This window comes from Diadema antillarum, unplaced genomic scaffold, assembly GCF_040938485.1.
Source record: "Diadema antillarum isolate AM-2024a unplaced genomic scaffold, OU_Dant_1.0 scf00000029, whole genome shotgun sequence".
NCBI lineage: Eukaryota > Metazoa > Echinodermata > Echinoidea > Diadematoida > Diadematidae > Diadema > Diadema antillarum.
The window spans coordinates 166438-187307 of record NW_027270918.1 but is presented as its reverse complement, the minus strand read 5'-3'; the positions used below and the strand labels follow the sequence as shown (position 1 = coordinate 187307).

The window sequence follows — 20870 nt, the reverse complement described above, 5'->3', positions numbered from 1 at the left end:
ATAAGTACATGTGAGTATTAAAAGCTTGTAATCTAGGAGTTAGAAATCCATGGTTGTCTTTAAATATGCCATTGTATCATAACTTCACCTGGTATAAAAGAGCAGAAATAGTTTCAAAGTGTATCACAACTGGAAATATAAGAGTACTTCAAACACTCTCACACACACATGTGCATACACACAAATACTAATCTATACAATGTAAACAAGGTACCATCCCTCCACCCCCACCCCATGTCTGAAAATCTAATTTTGTCCAGTGCATGAACAGGTGCAAGATGGCACACTTTTTAGGGCCATATAAGAGGGATACAATAAATGAATATAAAACAAATAATGAACAACATTGAGGACAAAAAAACAACAGAGAAGATATCCCTTACCTTGCATATCCTTTTGTAGCACTCCACGAGACCTACCAAGCTTCGGTCACTCTCCTTGGAGGCCAGGTCAATGCTGTCCAGCATGCTCTCAATGACCTGTACCTCCTGGTCACTCGCCCCGCTGGACAGGGAGCGCAGGTCCTCAAAGTGGGTGACGCCGTCGTTGGACGCTGGGACGTAGTTCCTGGCTGATTTCCTGCGAGGGAGTGGACGTGTGGGGAAGAAAGGGTTAAAGTGAGACACTCTGGGGTGCCTAAAAAAATATATTACCTGAGATTATGGTAAGTGTTTCGTAGTGGTCTCTTTTTTTTTTTTTTTTTTTGAGCAGCAGGCACTCCATCAGCAAACATTATACACACACAAACATATATTATATATATATATATATATACATTTAGAATGATATCTATCAATTTCCATTCAAATGGTATATGGACAGTGTAATAAAAGCACAGAATATGGTAACACACACACAAACACACACACAAACAAGTCATTCATTTGGGTTACTCCTCCCCCCCTCCATTTTTTGTTTTGGGAGGGGGGAAGGGGATTTGCTGTGACAAAAAAAAAGAAGCTTTTCTTCAAGAGTGGATTCAACATGGAGGTAAAATGAACACACAACAGTTTTTAAGGAAATCTGACCAATCACATTAGGTTTATATCTTTTAAATATCAGGAGACCATCACCTACAACTTTCAGTGGGCATCTCAATGATGGATGTGTACTGCAAACTATACTAAAGTCTGATTTCATCAATTTTCTGGCATTCTTCTGGCTTACCTTGTGACTGCCTGTAGGTCCGGGCGGGGACTGATCACATGATGCGAGGGGCTGTGGTACTCGTGACGTGGTACTTTTGGCTTGGCCCTCTGTTGGTGAAAGGTTTAGATTTTCTTTAATTTTTTTTTCAAGTCTGAAGTCAGCGTAGAACACTACAATTACCAGCATTACTAGTATATCAGACCAGATATTCTATTGATTACCATTAGAAGTGTTAGATGATTACATAGATGAAATTTGATGAAATTTAATTTCATCCATTCAGGCCCTAAAAAAAAAAAGGAACAGAAATGATAGCATTTCAAAGTTTTCATTTTCACCTCAGTCACTGGGATAATTGGTTTCTCTGCTAGGAAAAGTACAATTTTATCAACACCTAGACAAGTGTACATCAATGTTATTTTATGACAAAGGGGGGGGGGGGGGGGGAGAGAAGGATTGTCTTTCATTTGGCTTTGACACAGTTAAAAATAAATTAAAGTTGATAAATATCATGGTAGCTATCAAGGTAAGAAATCAAACTCTCACTGACTGATACGTGCAGTTACAAGTTACTTTATTACTGGTCCTTTATGTATTGCAACCCATATCTAAAATCTAACATATATGGTGGATTTAGAAGAAGCGGCTGTCACTTTGCATCTCGTCTCTGGTCAAAATAGTACCAAAATCATTGCTTTGCATGTATAGTTAAATTGGTCCCCTTTGATCATCACTGTTCAAACATAGTGCTGCACTCCGCAAGCACAGAGTCACTGCTTGATTTGTGCAAGATAGCTATGATCCAATGGGTGATTTCAAGTTCGGTGCTAGTGCTAGTGCTAGTGCTATCTCAGCACTAGCACCGGCGATAAAACCGAACTTGAAATCACGTCGGTGTTGGGAGTTGACCTCAAAATTATGACGTATTTCCGGTTGCTGGTGCTGGGCTCAGTGTTGAATGTCGTCTGCTGAACTGAGCCCTGCCGTTTGTGTTAGCGATTTACGTGCTTTTTCGCCATTGACCAACACTAGCCCCTAGGGATTAACATTTTCGTCATTTCAAGTTCAGTGCTGGTGTTAGCGTTGCCGGTGCGAGACTCTTATTCACGTCCGTAATAGATGCACGTTTTACGTACAAAGTCCATGCTTATGCAGTGGTCACCCACGTAAACGTACACGAACACTCTAGACATGGCTTTATAAATCTGAGCCTAAGAGCAAAATAAGGATAATTGTGTTTGAAAGAAGTGATTAAATTTGTGCCATTTTAATCCATCTTCCTTACTATATGTCTAAAACTAAGCAATTTTAGCTACATTTTTTAGTATTTGACTGTAATGACACGCCATCATTTTTTTCGTCGTGCAATTCCCGCGGAGCTCGCGGTGCTGCGATTCCAACACCTAGCGCTTGTGATCGATAATTTTGATCGGTATCGCCTCGTTAATCTGACCGTCGGTGTTGGAGCTCGATTTAAGGCTGTTATCTAGGGGCTAGCACTAGCACTAGCACCGAACTTAAAATCACCCACTGTGTGACAGCATTGTGCACTGATGCCAGATGAAATTTCACCCTTGCACATCTGTTACCTCCGTCTTTTCTGAGAAACAGGGGACAATGCACACATTACGTTTGCATGGAGCTTACCACAGTCATAAATCTGTCTGCGTACCAATCTAAGAGCATTTGCTAAGCAACTAGAAATGTCGCTTTGGCGACTGGTATGCCTCCGCCATAATGCATGATTTTCCCAATAGGTCTAGATAGTACATGTGGACACTGTGTGATTACATTTTCACAAAATTGGCAAAATATTTGAATGACAAGTTCATCACAAATGTGTTGAATGTTCACCTTCCTTGACGTAGGTTTAATTGGATGAATAGGAGAGCATGTATCTAGGGATTTAAGGACTTTAACTTGACTTTGACCCATTCATACATTTAGGCATTGAGTAATTTTCAAGGTACAGGTGTGGAGAAAAAGTGCAATTTCTGAATTGAATAGTAAATTGTTACCATTTTCATCTGGCCTTGACCCTAAAATTCATAAGATAATTACTTTCAGGTAGAACATGCATAATATGTACTAAGTTTCAAGGTAACTTGAGCCACTTCCGAGATATGGAGGAAAAAGTTAGTTCAGCACTTTCACTTGATCTTTGACCTTTTGACCTTTGAGGCAAAAAGAGAAAAAAAAAACTTTCCAAAGAATTTCTATTACATGTAGGTTACACACGCATACACCAAGTGTAAAAAAACAACCCTGCTGGCATTGCATAAATATGAGGGTAATAGTAAAATTTTGAAGTCTTGCACTTGACCTTTGACCCCTGACCTTTGACCCCATGAACCCTACATTCTCTAGATAATCACTTCCAGTCAGTACGTGTATACTTGTATACTATGTTCCATGAAGATACCTTGAACAATTTTCCAAGGTACGGAGAAAAAAAAGAAGTTTTGATATTTTTACTTGACCTTTTGACCTTTGACCTTTGACCTCATGACCCAAACTTTCACCAGAGAATCTTAATTGGGTAATACATGTATACACTAAGTTTCAAGAAAATCTCTTCAGGCATTCAATAGATATGGTGGAAATAGTGAAATTTTATGTATTTGACCCTGACCTTTTGACCTTTGACCTTTGACCTCATGACCCAAACTTTCACCAGAGAATCTTAATTGGGTAAAACATGTATACACTAAGTTTCAAGAAAATATCTTCAGGCATTCAATAGATATGGTGGAAATAGTGAAATTTTATGTATTTGACCTTGACCTTTTGACCTTTGACCTTGAGCATGTGCACCCAAAAGTTGATAGGCACAACTTCACCCCCTAATACACATACATGTCAAGTTTCATTAGGATACCTCAACAGGTTTCGATAGTTACCTTGTCCACAAAATTCATTACGGACGGACGGAAGGACGGACGGACGGACGGACAACCCGAAAACATAATGCCTCCGGCACCACTTCGTGGCGGAGGCATAAAAACTGTCATGAGAGTCAATCCAGAGTGAACTGTTATATATGACAAAGTCCAAAGGACCATCATGCCTAATGTACAGGACAAAATGATGTATAATATAAATGTATAAAAGAAAACAAAAGCAACAATACAACTGCACTAATTTACATGAAATGCATCACGCATCATAATGTCAATGGCCAATATTTTGGTTTCTGAATATGATGCCCCCATAACCATCTTTGTGTAGTTCTGTCAAGATGTAGTAACATATTTTATGCTGCTGTGCAGTTTCCAAGATTAGCTTACAATTTCTAAGAAAGTATGCATTAATGGACAGATATCCTAAAAACATTAGGCCTCTTTTACCACTTTTATGACTGAGGAATAAAAAAAGAAGAATCACATCATAAATATATGTTTCTATACCAACACCGCCTCAGTTATAAAGAACACAAAGCACAAAGAAATTACACAGTGCAGTGGAGAAAGAGGATGCAAGGAGCAACCAATGCAGAATATATGAAAGGGAGAGAGAGAGAGAGGAGAGATGGAGAGAGATATAATAGATGGAGGGAGAAAACAGAGAGAGAGAGAGAGTGTGTGTGTGTGTAAGAGAGAGGAGAGAGGGAGTGAGAAAGTGTGTGTGTGTGTGTGTGAGGGAGGGAGACAGAGGGAGAAGAGAGAGAAAATGTGTGTGTAGAGGGAGAGAGGGAGAGACGGGTACAAAATGTAGATGATATTACATGCTACCCTTCTTCAAATAAAAGGGCCCATCTACACGGAAGCAATATGAGCAAATCACTTACTTTATCACAGTTCTGCGGGCTGTAATTACCACCCAAAGAGGTTATGCACTCACAATTAATAGCGACGGTATTTAGCAGCCAGATAATGGCCGATGACTGGGACGACGTAATTGGACATGATGGGAGGTAATCTATTACCTACAAAACTCATATTGCTTCAAACTCACCAGATTTTAATATGCTGGGCCTAGGGGGGAAGACGGAATCTCAGGCCAACTAATTGGCAATTAGGCTCATTCCATTGGCGGAGGCCATGGCAGACCAGTAACTCTAACCTATATGCAGAAGTTAATGCTTCTTTTTTTTTTGTTAAATGTGAAGCTTACAGTGAGAATTAACTCCTGGAGTGGTCAATATGCTGTCAATCCCAAGACCATTAAATGACACTGTAACATACAACATGTAGGTCATTAGATAAAAAGTGATTGCAGAAATTGCTCCATCTCTCTCTTATCTTTTTCCATTTGCCAACAAATCTTCCCTGCAGTTTCCTGTCTATAATCATTATCGATTCAATTTCTGTCTGTCTATCTCTTTCTCAATGCTTCCATCATATTAAATCCATTTTTCAACGTATCTGCCAATCTCCATTTTCATCCCATCTGGCCTGGTATCTGTGCGTTCTACTCCCCTTAACTCTTGCCTCTCCACTCTGTGATTCTGTTTCTCCTTTGTACCCACTTCTATCCTGCTCCCATTACACGCAGCATCCATCGGTTGCTAGGCGACGGGCAGCATCAATTGACAGTAACTTGGGCGATGCATTAAAGGTAGGCACGATTGAAGAGATCACTACAACAATACCCTTTCACCCAGTTCATGAAAAGGGGGGGGGGGGGAGGCAATGACAGACCATCAGCTGTGACTGGTGATGTTTAAGTACATGTATGTAACATATATTTTGAGATAGTCCAAACATATATAAGTTTCGACTACCAAGTTTTCAAATAAATCTATGGTTAATAAAGGCAGTTTGCAGTGGTTTGTGAGCAAATTGAATACTAAACTTCCAGGCTCAGAAGGATAAGAAAAAAAACCTATGAATTCTGGTTAGTGCCCTGTACAAAAACTTTTCGACTATTATAACATAACAAGTGCATACATTTAGCTTAGAGTACACATAATTCTATGTAAAAAGGTAATTGCTATTCAATTTGAAAAAGAAAGGGATATAGCTAAGCGTACATTGAGATAGGAATGCAGAGCATCAGTACTTGGCTTGATTCATTAATGTATTTAGCCTTTGAAGGAAGCCTGAAATTCACAGGTTTAATGGCCCAAGGCCAATAACATTTTCAGATATTGAATAAACAGCAAGAAGGAAAAAAGTTCAGATTGATTCGAGATAATAGGAGAGGGGGAGACGACAAGATGTATTTTTCCTTTCATCAATCAATTGATGCTACCATGGTGCAGCTGAAATGAATGTACATTTGGTATGAAACGCAGGTCGTTTTATGTGCATACTACCGCTGTGCGTGTTGAACATGGAATGTACATTCCTGTATTGATGGCACAGTGTACATTCCATTCATGACAAAGTGTAGGCCATCAGGACTATCAAATGAAGTTGGCACTCTGGGGCCACCACATATTTATTAAAGACACATGCTGAAGTGCATGAGTCTTGTGCCTTAATACCAGTAAACTTGAGATGAATACAATTTAGTTTAATATGTTAAAGAGGAACCCTCAAATTTTGCTAGCAGCTGCTAAAGAGGAATTATGTCAAAGGGTTTAAATGATACTAAATTGCGAGACCATAAAACCTTGAGGGGGAAATGGCTCACATTCGCTACATGGGTGTATGCTTAACACAGATCTAATATCTGGAATAAAAAGAGGATCATATCCCCCTCTCCTCCCCCCCCACCCCCCATCACAAGGCCTATACTTCTATTCTGACTAAGGTCCGAGATCAGATACAGTCGCAAAGAATTAGTCCGTTCTGTTACCAGGGTGAAATGAAAAACAAAAAAACTGGGGTCCTTTTGGAGTGATAACTCACAAAGCAAACTACTGGTACTTAAAACTTGAATATAGTCTTCATTTCAGTGGTCAACATTGGAGGTATTACAGAAAATTATACATTTGTACTTCTGACTTCATTCCATGTGTGGAAACAGTAAAGAAAATCCACTTAAACCTTATAAACTTTTGAACATGCATTCTGTGAACAGGAAGAAGAAGAGAAAACTTACCTTGATTGGTAGTGGCTGGAAACCCTTGCCATCTCCCCTCTTCCTGACCATGACATCGTGTCGATGTTGCTGCTTGGGTTGGCCCGGTATAGGCAGGTGGAGGCGCAGGGGTGGAGCATAGGGGAGGTTGGGAGGAATGTAGCAGTAGGGGTGAGACCGCGAGGGAGGGGAGTACAGTTGAAAGGGATGGGCGGGGATATTGGGGGAGATGAAATCAGAGTTAAACTCGTTAGTACGGAAGTACGGCCGCACGGCGTCTGTCCAGCTGTCAGCCGGGGCCAGCCCTATCTTGCCCGAGCCCGGTCGTACCCTCCCCCATTGCACCGCCCCAGTCTGGGCTGCGTTATCGTGTGCACGCTGTGAGAGGAGCGTTGCTGCGCCCCTGGGGTGCCTCGTGCTGGTCCAACGCTCCTTCATGCCCCTGTTCTCATTGGTTGACACAATAAGCCGTTTTCCTGCTGTCCAGTCTGGATTCAGGACTTGGACCATCCCCGCCTGATTGGATCCCGCCCCGCCCTGCCCGCCCCGCCCACATTCAACTGGTCCTTCGTCCCCCTATGCACAACACACAAAACAGATGCAGGAGCATAATCTGTGCTGTTTCCAGTATGACATGCCGCTGGAAATTTCACTGTCAAAGCTTTCACAGCATGTGATGTGACACACTCCTTTGAAACACTTGATAAATCATTCAAAGTTGCAGAAACTGGACAAAAATCACAACATAACATGGACACCACTGTGATGGATTGTCAAAATGAGAAGCAAGTTCAACTTTGTTGGTTTTAAATCACAGAATGATAACATGGCGGCACATAATTGTGAAAGGTGTGCAGGGAATGTAAATGTAATTGGAAACTCTTCCTGTAGTTATCAAATGCTCATTGGTAGATTTTGTTTTTTAATGCAAATAGTAGGCTCCCCGTGAAGAGAGAAAAAGGTATGGATCTGCATAAAAAAAGGACAGCATAGATAAGTTCGTAATTGAAAATACTGATTCTGTAACTAATCTTTGAATTCTTAAGGATTTAACTTAATTGTAAAGAAAAGCATGTACAATGTAAGTGGACTTTGGTGAAATGATGCTCATGTATTTGCACATCTATTCATATTCCATCTAACAAAACAATAGCAGGAGACACGTCATGATATACGAATGAACATTGCTAGATGGCCCTACTCAGCAGGATCGGACTGACCTGTTACGGGGTCAAGAACACTGACCATCATAGCGATAAATGGTTGACTAAGATGACTAAAATTCATGTGCTAATTCATTTGTAACATTTAACAAACAAAATAAATGCAATCCACAGAGGTAATTATGATGACAACAGACCAACTTTTGTAATAAAGCTACCCCACACGAGAGAGGGGGCATAATCAAATATCTGTGGTATACAGAAATATTCCAATGCATCCAAAAGAGTCAGCTAAATCTTTAATAGTGGATGGAAGCCTGTCAAATGACAATAACAATCAGGAGAGAAAAAAAAAAGAAATCAAACTGACTTTTATCACAGCAAAACTGATCAACAAAAGAGCATCACTCGGAGACAATCTGTACTCAGCAGATATATACGTGAAAGAGGATGGACTACAACGTGTAATAGCATCTGAGGGATGTCATTTAAAAAAAGAAGAAGAGAGATAGAAGAAACCCCTAAGGGAATCTGACTCCTGTGTGTGACAAGATGATCACATTTCAGACAGGAGGAAAAAAAAAGAAAGAAAGAAAAAGAAAACAATAAGTAAAGAGAGAGAGACTTTGAATAATAGAACTGAGCTCTCTCACACTCCACAAAGGCGTAATTTGTGCTTTTCAGTCAAACCCAAACCTGGGAAAATATATTTGATGCCTCAGAGAATGACAATACGAAGACATCCTAGTGGGAGGTGAGGAGGGGAAAAAAGACAGAATTATTCACAGAAAATTGGGTCAAGAAATGGATTGCGGGATGCCAAACAACCTGGCTGACAAAGAAGCATGCAGAGAAAAAAAACCTCTCCACAAATTTTACACAGGAGAATGACATGATTTGATATCGTTTTCCTTCGTGGTGATGAAAAGATAGAGTCGATGAGTTGGAAAACTTATCTGAATTTTCAGCTTTCACTCTCTCCATCTTTGAAATTCCTGTGTTGGTAATTCTATAAAGTTGCTGGTAATGCACTGTTGTTGTTTTTCCCCCACAAATTTCCTGTTTGCCCATAAAAATAATGATGACTGCCTATTCAATTACAAAGTACTGATGGAATGAAAAGTGTGACATTTCATCACATCCATACAAATCTATTCAATAAATGTCACTCATGCCCTAGAACTGTACAAATTACAACCACTTTCTCTTCTCCTTTTTTTAAAAACTGTCAATACGGAGTTTGAAATCGCTAGAGTTGCCCATAAATGACAGCATTTTAAAATCTCTACCTGATCAAACCTTTTCACTGGTACAGTGAACTTTAAAACGGAAATAAACTGACTCTTCCCTACGTTTATAATGACAAGCAGTGCAATAAGCCCCATACACTAATGATATGAATTATAAGTAGTATTAATTTCCTGGGATGAATGCAGACATGAAATTTAAACTCTGATGCTATGTCTTGTAAGCATCGAGGAAGACCTCCAAAAAACACACTTTGGAATGGAAGAATGTATGAAATCTGAACAACTTATCAATGTCAGTGTATATAGTGAATCAATCTGTGATACAACTATCTAAATCCCAGAGTAAACATTGTATGTGAGAATGTGATAGGAACAGACACTCAACATAAATGCTGTAAGCTACCAATTTACAAATTGCCTTTTGAATTAATTATAGTACGGGATGTATGTACAAATATACATAATACATGTAAACCTCATGTAGTCAGACACATGCACTGTTCATGGTTGGAGAGGTTACAATGGCATATAATATCTATATACAAGTAGATATACAGTTTGGCATCTCTTCCTACCTGTCTTGTGTGATAGCTTGAAGAGGGCTGTCCCTGGTAGACCACACCCCTGGGCCTGGCCAGGGGAGGAATGCGCTGTACCTGCTGCTTGTTGCTGGGAAGCCCGTAAGCATCCTGGGGATACAAAATGAATGATGTCGTGACTTTGAGACCAGGAAAAACATTGCCGTACATCGTGTCCATAAACATACTTTCTATTTCACTGGGGTGTACACTATTGTATCTCACTCCAAGCATTCCAATCTGTCTACTTTATTCATCTTTGAACATTCAAACCACAGTACATGTACTATCACGCAACTGGTTTGACATCCTACATGTGTACACCATTTCAAATATGAATGGAAGCATACCATATGACATCTAGCGTGATTCTTGTTACTCAATTGGTTGACGGCTAATCACACGACATTTACTGAAAAGTACCTGTGCACAGGCAGTGTCAAGCAGTCATTTGTTGTAAACTTGTTTATTTTTTTAAGCACATACACAACTTTGTAATGATATTACTGACCATGTACATAACTACTCTAGTACATCTACATGTAGTGGTTCTTCATCAATCTTGCAGTTTCTCATTAACCTTGCCAGGGCGTTGAAAACACCTGTTTATGTCCACCTGAGGCGTTGCATTAAATGGAAAGTAAACGAAGATTTTGTAGATAGGTGATAGATGAGACACTGGTACTCTATTCAACAAGGTATTAAAGGCTAAGATAAACAGTGTGATCATCTCTTCTTTCACCTCCAGCAAACTATCATACCATCTCACCTGTTACCATTCACAATTTGTACAAATTTGTCAGTGGATATCTGGTGAGATCAAGATCAAGTTTATTGAGTCTTCAGTTTAAAGGGGAATTCCAGCCCAGTTAAAAGTTCATTTTAAAGGAAAGGGTAAAATTTCATGAGCACAGTAGTGAAAATTTGATCAAAGTTGAATAAAAGTACTAAGATAGAGAGGTGATGAAATTGTGAAGTGTTGATAATTATTTTTTTGCAACACAGTTCTCTTGATATGAATGTAACTATGCATATGGTTGAGCTGATGATGTCATCACCTCACAATTTTCCATTCATCGTATATGAACAATTGACAAAAATTCAATTTTTTTGCTATATTTTGTAAAATGTAATATCATTCCTGGTTGAGTAACTTCATAATAATGATCACTCATGCTAAGATTTGAGAATGGGGAACAAATTCATTTGAACAAAGCCTGGAATTTCAAGATTTTGTACACAAACTATATATGGCAAATTGTGCGGGGATGACGACATGACACTCACTCATTTGCATACTGACTGTACACAAAGTGCTTTATGAAAATCAGTGAAACTTCACAATTTCACAACTTCCTTAAATCCAAATTTGATCACATTTTGGCCATTATGCTTTAGATTTCACTCTGTCTTAATATCAAGCTATCTTTTAACAGGGCAATTCCGTAAAATAGTAAACCTCAACATAAAAATTTCAAAATCGTCAAATCACTGCAAGTAACATACCATATCAATCATCATAGATTATATTTTCATGGAATAGTGTTGATTTCAAATTGTTATGCGTATTTTAAAAATTATGGGTATTGAAGTCTGAGACTAATCTTCCTCTCAATTTGAGTTAAAAATTTGCCAAAATATACTTTTGATTTATCTCCTTAAGAATTCAAAACTACACAACTCTTATATCTTGCCAAGAAGGTTGACAGGTACATTTTTCAGTTATTTATCAAAGAAAACTCCAAGGCTTGTTATTCTTTAATGACAGTTTTCCCAGGTTCGACCACTTTGGTGATGTACGTCCGACACCGTAAACGTACATTTTTTAATATTCACATTAATCTGAAGCGAGATAAAACATACCACTTAGGATGCAAAGTACATTTGTCATAAGCAATGTAACCATCATCAAAGGTCACTTGTATGGTTTGTAAAAACTGAGATATTACGGTGTTGGACGTACACTTTGAATGTACGTCCGACACAGTGTACGTCCGACACCATATTGTTTCTTCAGTAACTCCAACAATTTCAGTTAATCAGACGTGGCACAGCTAAGTTTTAACTTTTCTTTATTATGGGGTATTCTACCAATAAATTCATTATGAAATCAAATCATATGATCACACTGTATAAATTCTATATTGAATTTTAGAAAAATCAAAGTGGCAATCAGATCTGGAGCATGTAGTTCTGCACAGTTACTGCATGCCTGGCAAAAAGGGTCTGTGCTGCTAAATATAGATCTAGCTGAACTAGGTCACTTTGACTTTTTAAACTGTAGTACCCTAATTAAGGGTATCAGTATTCAACAGGAAGCAGAATACAGCACCTTATTTGCAGAGAAGCTTGAATTGCTGAAGAAAATTATTTCTTGGATAATGATACACAAATATTGTTACTGCCAGCTGGCCCCTTAAATCTAGCTTAATATTTCTTCTAAGTTCGATGAAGATTTGAAAATAATTGATTGCAGTGCTCTCTTCCTTGGAGGAAAAGTTCATCTTCATTTACGTGTAGGTTGACTGAAAGCAGCAATAATAGTTGAACACATCAGTAAAACTTGGAGAGAAATCAGGCAATCCATTCAAAAGTTGTATGAATTTTTTATGAAGTTATGAAGTTCCTACACAGTCACAGCTGGATGAGAAGACTACTTCAGGTTACGATGTCGCATACCTAGAACAAGGAAAATATAAAGAAAATGTCACAAAATCTCTCTCTCTCTCTCTCTTTTTGTAAATACAGTGTAGTACACATTCCCGTGACTTGTCACTGATCACATATTAAAGGGATGATAGTTTTGGTTGAGATAGTGGAGTCAGATGTTAGCTTTTTTGAGAGATGGGTAATTAAAAACCACTTAAATGAAATATTAAAGAGCATACAAATCTGAGAGAAATTCAAAGTTTATTTGATGAAAATTAGTTTTTTAAATGGCTGAGATTTTATATAGAAAATGAAATAAAACAAAGTGGTCCTATAAAATTTTGAAACCAATTTTCATCGAATAAACTTTTCCTCTTAGACTTGTATGCTCTTTATTACATATCAAGAGGTATCTCTTTATCTCTCTCACACACACATACAAAATGGGAACCTGAAACCCCATCTCAACCAAAATTATACCATCCCTTTAAGGGTAATATTAATCCCCCTGACTTCTGAAAAAGACAAGTCTAATGCTCTTTTTCATTATGCCAGAAAGGTGAAAATAGATTAATTTTCTTTATATTTTCTCTTTTTAATAACTTGTTACACATCACAAGCTGTAGTAATCTTCTCATCCAGTGATGGCGGCACTGGCACTTCAAACCTTCATAACTTTTGATAGGATTTTCTGATTTTCATCAAACTTTCACTGATATGTATTGCATCAATATTGCCGCATTCTCTCAATTCACACGTTTATACATTTGTATGAAGGTGAACTGGTCCTTTGATATTGCATAATACTGGTGCCCTTGAAACACAGACTGACATGTAGGTTAATACAAGTTGTATTTTGTAACTATCTGCTATTTTTAGACTATCCGCAATGGAAATTTGGCATTTTGATTATAAATTGATATAGATATGCATGAATGTTATTGGTCAGGAAAGAAAAGGACATGATACACTAAATCAGTATCGTACGATATCTGTTTCTTCATGATTGGTGTAAATGAAAAGCATGTGTGCAATGTTACAAAAAATGTGTCAGAGATATTTTTTAGTATACTCCCCTTGTTCATTTAATTCTTCATAATGGTTTGTTTAGGCCATACGTAACCTTTCAAGTAGGTATAATGTAATAATTGCATATCTGGAAATTCTTTCACCTTTACTAACTTACAGTATCTCAACTTTGAATAAATAATGAGGTGTAATTCATTATAAAATGTAACAATTGAAATCTCACATGTACATGGTGATGTGTGTACAATACATCTGTGTACACACTTCAGTGATCTGGTTGCAAATTCAAATACTGCTCTAAACTGAGTTGTATCATTCATTGGACTATTGAGGAAGTGTTTGTTAATCTCTCCTATAGATGGGCTAAACAGCTATTTCTAGAAAATGCCAACATAACATTGATCATGCAGTATCTCTTAAATACATTGAATACAATGTAGTACACAATGTACTTACATTATATTTTCCATTGACTTCTTGAATTTCCTTTTTTTGGGGGGGAGTTCAGAATAAATTGAAAACATTTTCTGAGTCCTTGATCTAAGAATTTGTCTGTGCATGGAGCTCAACTTAGGGGGTCTTTGCATGTTCTGTACAGTACAGTGTATGTATAGTACACAATGTACATTGTGTGATGTACATTCAGCGACATTGATCCTAAATAACTCCATGCTATTGTTGTATTTGGGCATTTTAAACACGAAAGTTCAGAAGCTTTATTTTTGAATGCTGAGCTCTGATTTTTTTATATGCATGATTTTCAAGTTAGTTTGATATATCAAATTAGACTATTCTCTAGTTCCATGATATTTTGATCATAGTTACTTGTTTGTAATGTTCGTAAAATTTTGAAATTGTGGATTTTTAAAACTTTTTTGGGGGTATTTACATCAATGTGCATTTTGAAAAAGAAGTAAGAATTAACAAATAGAAGAGTTCACCATAGCTTTTGAATGTATTCAACTGGTTATGTGTTCAAATGCTTTCAATAAAAGGAAAGTTTGATCAATGTTTCCACAAAATGAAAAATTACATTTTGGTGTTGGACGTACACTTCTGATTTTCTCAGTTTTGTGCACTGGTTGAAATTAAGAAAGTAAATTCTTGTGAATGTTAAACATATATGTCTGCATAGAATATTATCTCATGTGTCTGAAATGTGAATCATTACTTAAATATTCTTTGTACTTTAGAAAAAACAGAGTGCCGGATCGGTGTCGGACGTACCGTCTGAAAATTTCACACGGGTACGTCCGACATCGTAAAATGTACGTCCGACACCGACAAACTTTGATGATTTACACAACTTTCAGAACAGATTTACAAATAATGCTGGTATGTGTTATAAAGCTCAATCCTTCATACAACCAAAACTGGTATCAGTTTTACTATAAGCCCTCACAAATCACAGAGTTTTGAACATGAATCTTCAAGGTTGAAAAAGTCATTTCGTGCGTGTACGTCCGACACCATGGTATTTTTAACATATTACTCCATAATGAAACGAGGTGCCACTATAATAATAAGTGGGTTTATAGTACTAGCACCTTTACACATCTTGCACACTTAAAAACTCAGATGCCCCCATTGACAATAAAAATCCAGGCCTTCAAAGTGTCCGAAATGTACGTCCGACTTTACGGAACTGCCCAACAGCACCAAAATTCCCCTTTAAAGGAAAGTTAAGAAATACAAATTATGTATGGATGAGTAACAAACAATTCAAAAGTTATGTTCATTGTAATGCCTAGAATATCTTTAGTGCCAAAGGTACTGACTGAACAGACAAACAAACCTCTATTTACAGTGTCCATCATGAATACAAAGATACACACAAACACATACTGACACAAACTCATAATTGCTCCATATTCCTTTATGACCCCAATTGAGTGCATATCAAATAAAGACGCAAACATGATAAGTGCACCAATGCACACATTTGTTTGACATTTGAAGTGCTCCAGTATTAAATGGGTTTGAAGTTCTGATTGTTCATGCAATCAAACCATTTTTGGAGGGTTACTTTTGCTGTTTTTGCTGCATCAGAGATGAAAGAATACTTGAAGTGAACTTTTGACTGCAGCTTTCATATGTCACCTAGAGTGAAATACATTCGGCGATTGTGACGGCTATGTAAACTGAAACTGTGATAATTGCTCATATGGAGTCCATATCTCTCAGGGTATGTCGTCAGAAAGCAAGTGTATACCAGGTACTTTGAATTGACATAGCTTTGATCAACTTTGAACATGTCACGTATGGATACTTGCTCAATTAATGATATAATGGCAAAAACACTACTTTTTATAATGGTATTAAACACTGTTTTCTTCCCCTTACAATATGTTGACACATATAAAATTCAATACTGCAGAATTAGATGGGATAGTTCCTCATTATGCACTACTACTTGCGAAGTACAAGTGTCTAGGAATGGGAATCCAATGACAGATTGAAGACTGCTACTGAATGTTGCAGGTTAAAAGCCCTCTGGGCCTGCTGGTCTATTCGACAATACTTTTGGTGCTACCTCAATATCAGCATGACTTATGGTACCTGACTGTAACAGCAGTATTAAAATTGCACAAAAGACATCAACAGCAAGAATTCAAAGTCCAAGACATACAAAAACACATTCAACATTTGGACCCAGACACAACCATCTGCATGCCAAATGTATCATGATCACCCCATTAAGTCCACCAGAGCCACTATCTTAAAAATGCATTGCTATTGCACACACTAGTTGCGCAGTTGGCTTTCTCAGGGTTAATCCAAGAGCTGCAAGTTTAGAAGTGACTGACAGGCAGCAGACAGACCAGAGGGGTAGCAATGTTTGGAATCCTGCAGAGGAGGCCAACGTACTCCATGAAAATACTCCCAGACAGACAATGTCAAACGTCTGGCACTTCTTCTTCACTGCCAAGTCATCTGCGTCCAGTTCCCACGATAACTAAAGACAACCTAGAGTGTATTGTAGGAACATGGAATCCACAGTCCTACACTGCGCACACCGGTATTTCAAAATGGGTGGATTATCTTGCTGAATTACCTTTCTCTGTTATCATTATCTGGTATTAGTTGTACTACCTGTAATCCACTAAATAAAAAAGAAACTCTTCAAGCGTCACAACACACCGACTTTAATACCGGGAAATACATCAATGTATACTTCAGATTGGTGGACTAGCAAGTTTCAGTCTCTGGTACATGTATCATGCTATCTGGTTAAACATGTAATCCAGTCATTCAACTTTCTGCATTTCATGGAAAACATCAGCATCTGTTCATATTTGTTTGTTTGTCTTTTTTCTTTGCCAGTTAAAAATCTTCTTTGATGCTTTTATGTAATGATTCCTGTAAATGCCTCAGAAAGACTGTGATACAAAGTACATATATGTAGGTGTAACAATGTTTGATAGGGGCAGGGTAAAGATACACTGTACTTGATCATTAGGGGGTAAACCAGTCATCAAGAAGGAAGAAATGCAGGCCAACCAGCCCTCTCTTTTCTTGCTCTGATTATAATGTTCTGTGTCCTGAGGAAAGGAGGACTGTATATAAACTCATACCTTTTTTTTTTTGGGGGGGGGGGGTGCATATACTATCCATGTATACAAACCACATGTGGTAAATCTTTTCAGACATTTTAAGCACGATATGGTATAGCATGTACATGTGTTGTCTCATCCTGCTTTCTTTTGAATTTTGATTCGCACAACTGAACGGAATCAAAAGTTGCCGAGAAATTAGGCTGGAATCCAATGGTTGCTAAGCAATTAATGGGACCACTCTGTTGTCGGGGGCAAAGAGTAAGAGGTTTACAACTTTGCACGGGTCTGTGTCTTGAATTCAATGGCACTGTATTTGTGTAGATTTGGCATGGCCTCTGATGACTGTATTAGACCGAAACAATAGTATGAAGTTTCAAGTCTGAGTGAACCACTGAAAGCAACTGAATAACCTATAAAAGATCATTCTTCCATTCCTTCATGTCTCTCCCATGGTGAAGAACTCATGCAGCAGAAGCATGAATGGGGGAACTTCAACAAGCTTTCAGGATTAAAATCACAATGCAAAAACTGCCTTATCTGAAAATCTGGAGGCCTGTCACTTTGTTGACATCTTTAAAGGCTCTGCAATTTGCACTGATGGTGGAGATACTACAGAGTCTGAATCAAGACCTTGTCTCGTAGGCATTACTACATCAATCTTTGTCTGTGTAGACAATATTATCTTACATGTATGTAAGTGTTCATACATACCAAACACAGATATCTGTATCTGTTGAAGAGTTGTTGAGCAAGGCAAAATACTTCAGTTGGAAATATTAGAGCAAATATAAATCTCTACCATCCCTTCTACCCGTCCCCCCCCCCAAAAAAAAATAGTAGCGATGAGGTAGAATTCTCCTTTGTAACTCCTCAACAACATAGAGAAATTTCTCTATATTCTAACATGTTTATTAAATGTATTTATACATATTTGTATGAAGGAAAAAATATGAAGGGAAAAGAAAATATCACGTAAAACATTTTTTTTTTTTTCATTCCATGAGAACGATTACTGATGAAAGTGCTTTTGAGAAACTGGTGACGGCAAGATGCTCATGGTTTGTGAAAATAAATTGAAATTGAATTATATTGAGTTGAATTGAATTGTAAGACAAATGTTTTACCTCATATTTTTTAAAGGCAGTATTGCTCACTGTTGCATTGTTAGATTTATATGAGGGGGCAAAATGCATACAAATATGTTTTTTAAATGAGGAACATACATGGCATGCAGGCTCTTGATTCTTGACGATAAGCTATTAACTATCAAGAAATTATGAATCCAAGAGAGATAACTTGATCAGCTGTGACTTAAAAGGGCTTCCATGGCAACAAACTTCAGAATATGTTTACTCTTCTTCTTCTTCTTCTGGACAAAGTAATGGATATTACATAAACATTGAGACCAAGCGGTGCAAGCTATTAAAGCTTCGATTTGGTCAAGCAGTCAATCATTCAAAAAACAATTGAATTGATTGACTATTGATTTCAGCTCTCACTTAGGATAGAACACGGCACAGTGTGATAGTCTTATATCACTGCATGTCACAAAAGAGAATCAAGCTTGCGTACGCACTTTCATTGATCTTGAGAGAGTTTCAACAAACAAAGTGAGGCAGGAGAATGCAGTTACGAATGGTGAAGGTCACCAACAATAAGAGTAGCTCTCCCCCTCTTTTGCTCCCTGTCTAGAAAGAGGTGCTAATACAAACTGGCAGAGTCTTCTATCTGAGACAAGTGTGTTAACAGATTCTGTTCTCTGGAATGGTATCATTTACATGTATCAACATCTATATCTATTGTATCAATTCCCTAAATAAATGTTAAAAAGCAGGAATAAAGCTCAAAATTGAAACAACAATGAAAGCACAAAACAGAAAATCGACTTGAAAGAATGGCTGAAGCTAAGACTTACGTGTGAAAGGAAGGCTCCTGTCAAGTTTTTGGGCAGCTCACGATGATGGTGATATGGTTTCCTCACGGGCATTGCGCTGTATGTCAGCATCGCGTGAGAGCTAGCCGGAGGCAGATCTGCACTGGGTTCCACGCTCTTCATAATTGCCCACAACTCTCCCGGCTAGCAATGACGGTAAAGACAAACATCCACAAGAGGGGATGAGGAAGGGGAGAAAAAAAAAATGACGGTAGAGATGCTCCTATCGATAACGATAAGGATGAGACTTCTGATTCAAGATTCCATCTGAGCACCGCGATAGATGGTGATGCGATCTCCCTCAAGAGGCAGTGGCAGAGTGTCACATCATCTTAGGAGACGATTGCGGCAATCGTTTGGCGGAGAAATGACAATGACAGTGCTCCGACTGCAGGCTACTGCTTGCTGGCGCTTGCTGCCTCGGGGTGCCCCCGCTCTTTCTTACTCGTCTGGTCTGAAAGCTGTTTGCCAGATCCTTTGTTGTCCTCGTTGTTGCTTTGATTCAGCCTTGTGTGGTTTTTTTTTTTCCTGTTTTTTCCCCTTAACTTTTTTTTTTCTAGTTTTCTCTTGTTGTTGGTATGTGTACTCGAATGTGCCCCCCTGAAGTGTACCTGCTGTTTACATCATTGGTGACATCCCTGAGATTCCTGTAGGAGTTTTCTTCTTGCTAGAGTGCAGTCTTACCACATGTGAACACGCATGTTTGTCCTGCTTCCACTGATTCTGTGCAGATGTTATGAGCTGCATGGGGAACATTACATCAATATTTTGAAATCAAATACCACATATATTTTGAAATCAAATACCACGTGGTACACAGGTCATCATTGTCCATGATTGAGTATTACAAGACATCTGGATTAGAATACCACTGGCTTAGATTGTGTCAGTAATTGGCAAGCCACAGAAAAAAGTGGGCAGTGCTCTAGAAAAAAAAAAAAAAATGTGACCTTAACCTCTGATGCATCAACTGTTTCACAATAATACTCTTTCTGTTGATACACAATAACCTGCCTGAGCTCCATTCAAATTCCACTGAAATTACAAAAATATTTTACAATACTGATGTTGCTTCTTTTTTATTTTTATTTTTATTTTTTGGTCTCTCTCTCTCTCTCTCTCTTGCATGGAATGAGATATAATATAGGGCAGACATGAAAAAAAAAAACAAAACTCGAGAGCATCGCCAGTTATATATCTCTCTCTTCTTGAATAAAGTGCCACTGGAAAAACAAGGTTCACATTTGGGCAGTTTCACTATGTTTCACTATTTTTCTCTTTCTTTTTTTTTTCTTTGTTGATGACGATCAAAGAAGAGGCTTTGGAATGTACTTATACATGACATTTGCTCCTGCGACAATTCCTCCGATCTTATTTTCTCTAAGGACTTAGAATTAGGGTTAGGGTTGTGATACGGTGTTCGGTTTAGTTTGACGTGAGGATTAGGATCAGGGTTAGGGTTATATTTGGTGGTAGAATTCATGTGTTTGGCTTAACGTGCAGATATTTCATGGGAGCAATTGTCGCAGGAGTAAATGTCAGGGAGCCCTTTGGAATATGATCAGTAATATCAGGGGCTTCCATTGGTAGAATAC

The 20870-nt window shown here is 38.1% G+C and overlaps 1 protein-coding gene across 1 annotated transcript in view; it reads right to left on the bottom strand.

Annotated features, from left to right (window-relative positions):
* The window catches only part of LOC139739361 (uncharacterized), a 30927-nt gene extending 11386 nt beyond the window's left edge, over nt 1-19541 (bottom strand). Inside the window, exons 1-5 of the mRNA XM_071649984.1 lie at nt 19258-19541; nt 10105-10218; nt 7138-7209; nt 1168-1256; nt 384-579 (exon numbers count right to left, since the gene is read on the bottom strand). Of these exons, the coding sequence (XP_071506085.1) occupies nt 384-579; nt 1168-1256; nt 7138-7209; nt 10105-10218; nt 19258-19398 (612 nt within the window). The 5' untranslated portion in view covers nt 19399-19541. The remainder of the gene's footprint in view (nt 1-383; nt 580-1167; nt 1257-7137; nt 7210-10104; nt 10219-19257) is intronic.
* Between the last annotated feature and the right edge of the window lie 1329 nt (nt 19542-20870).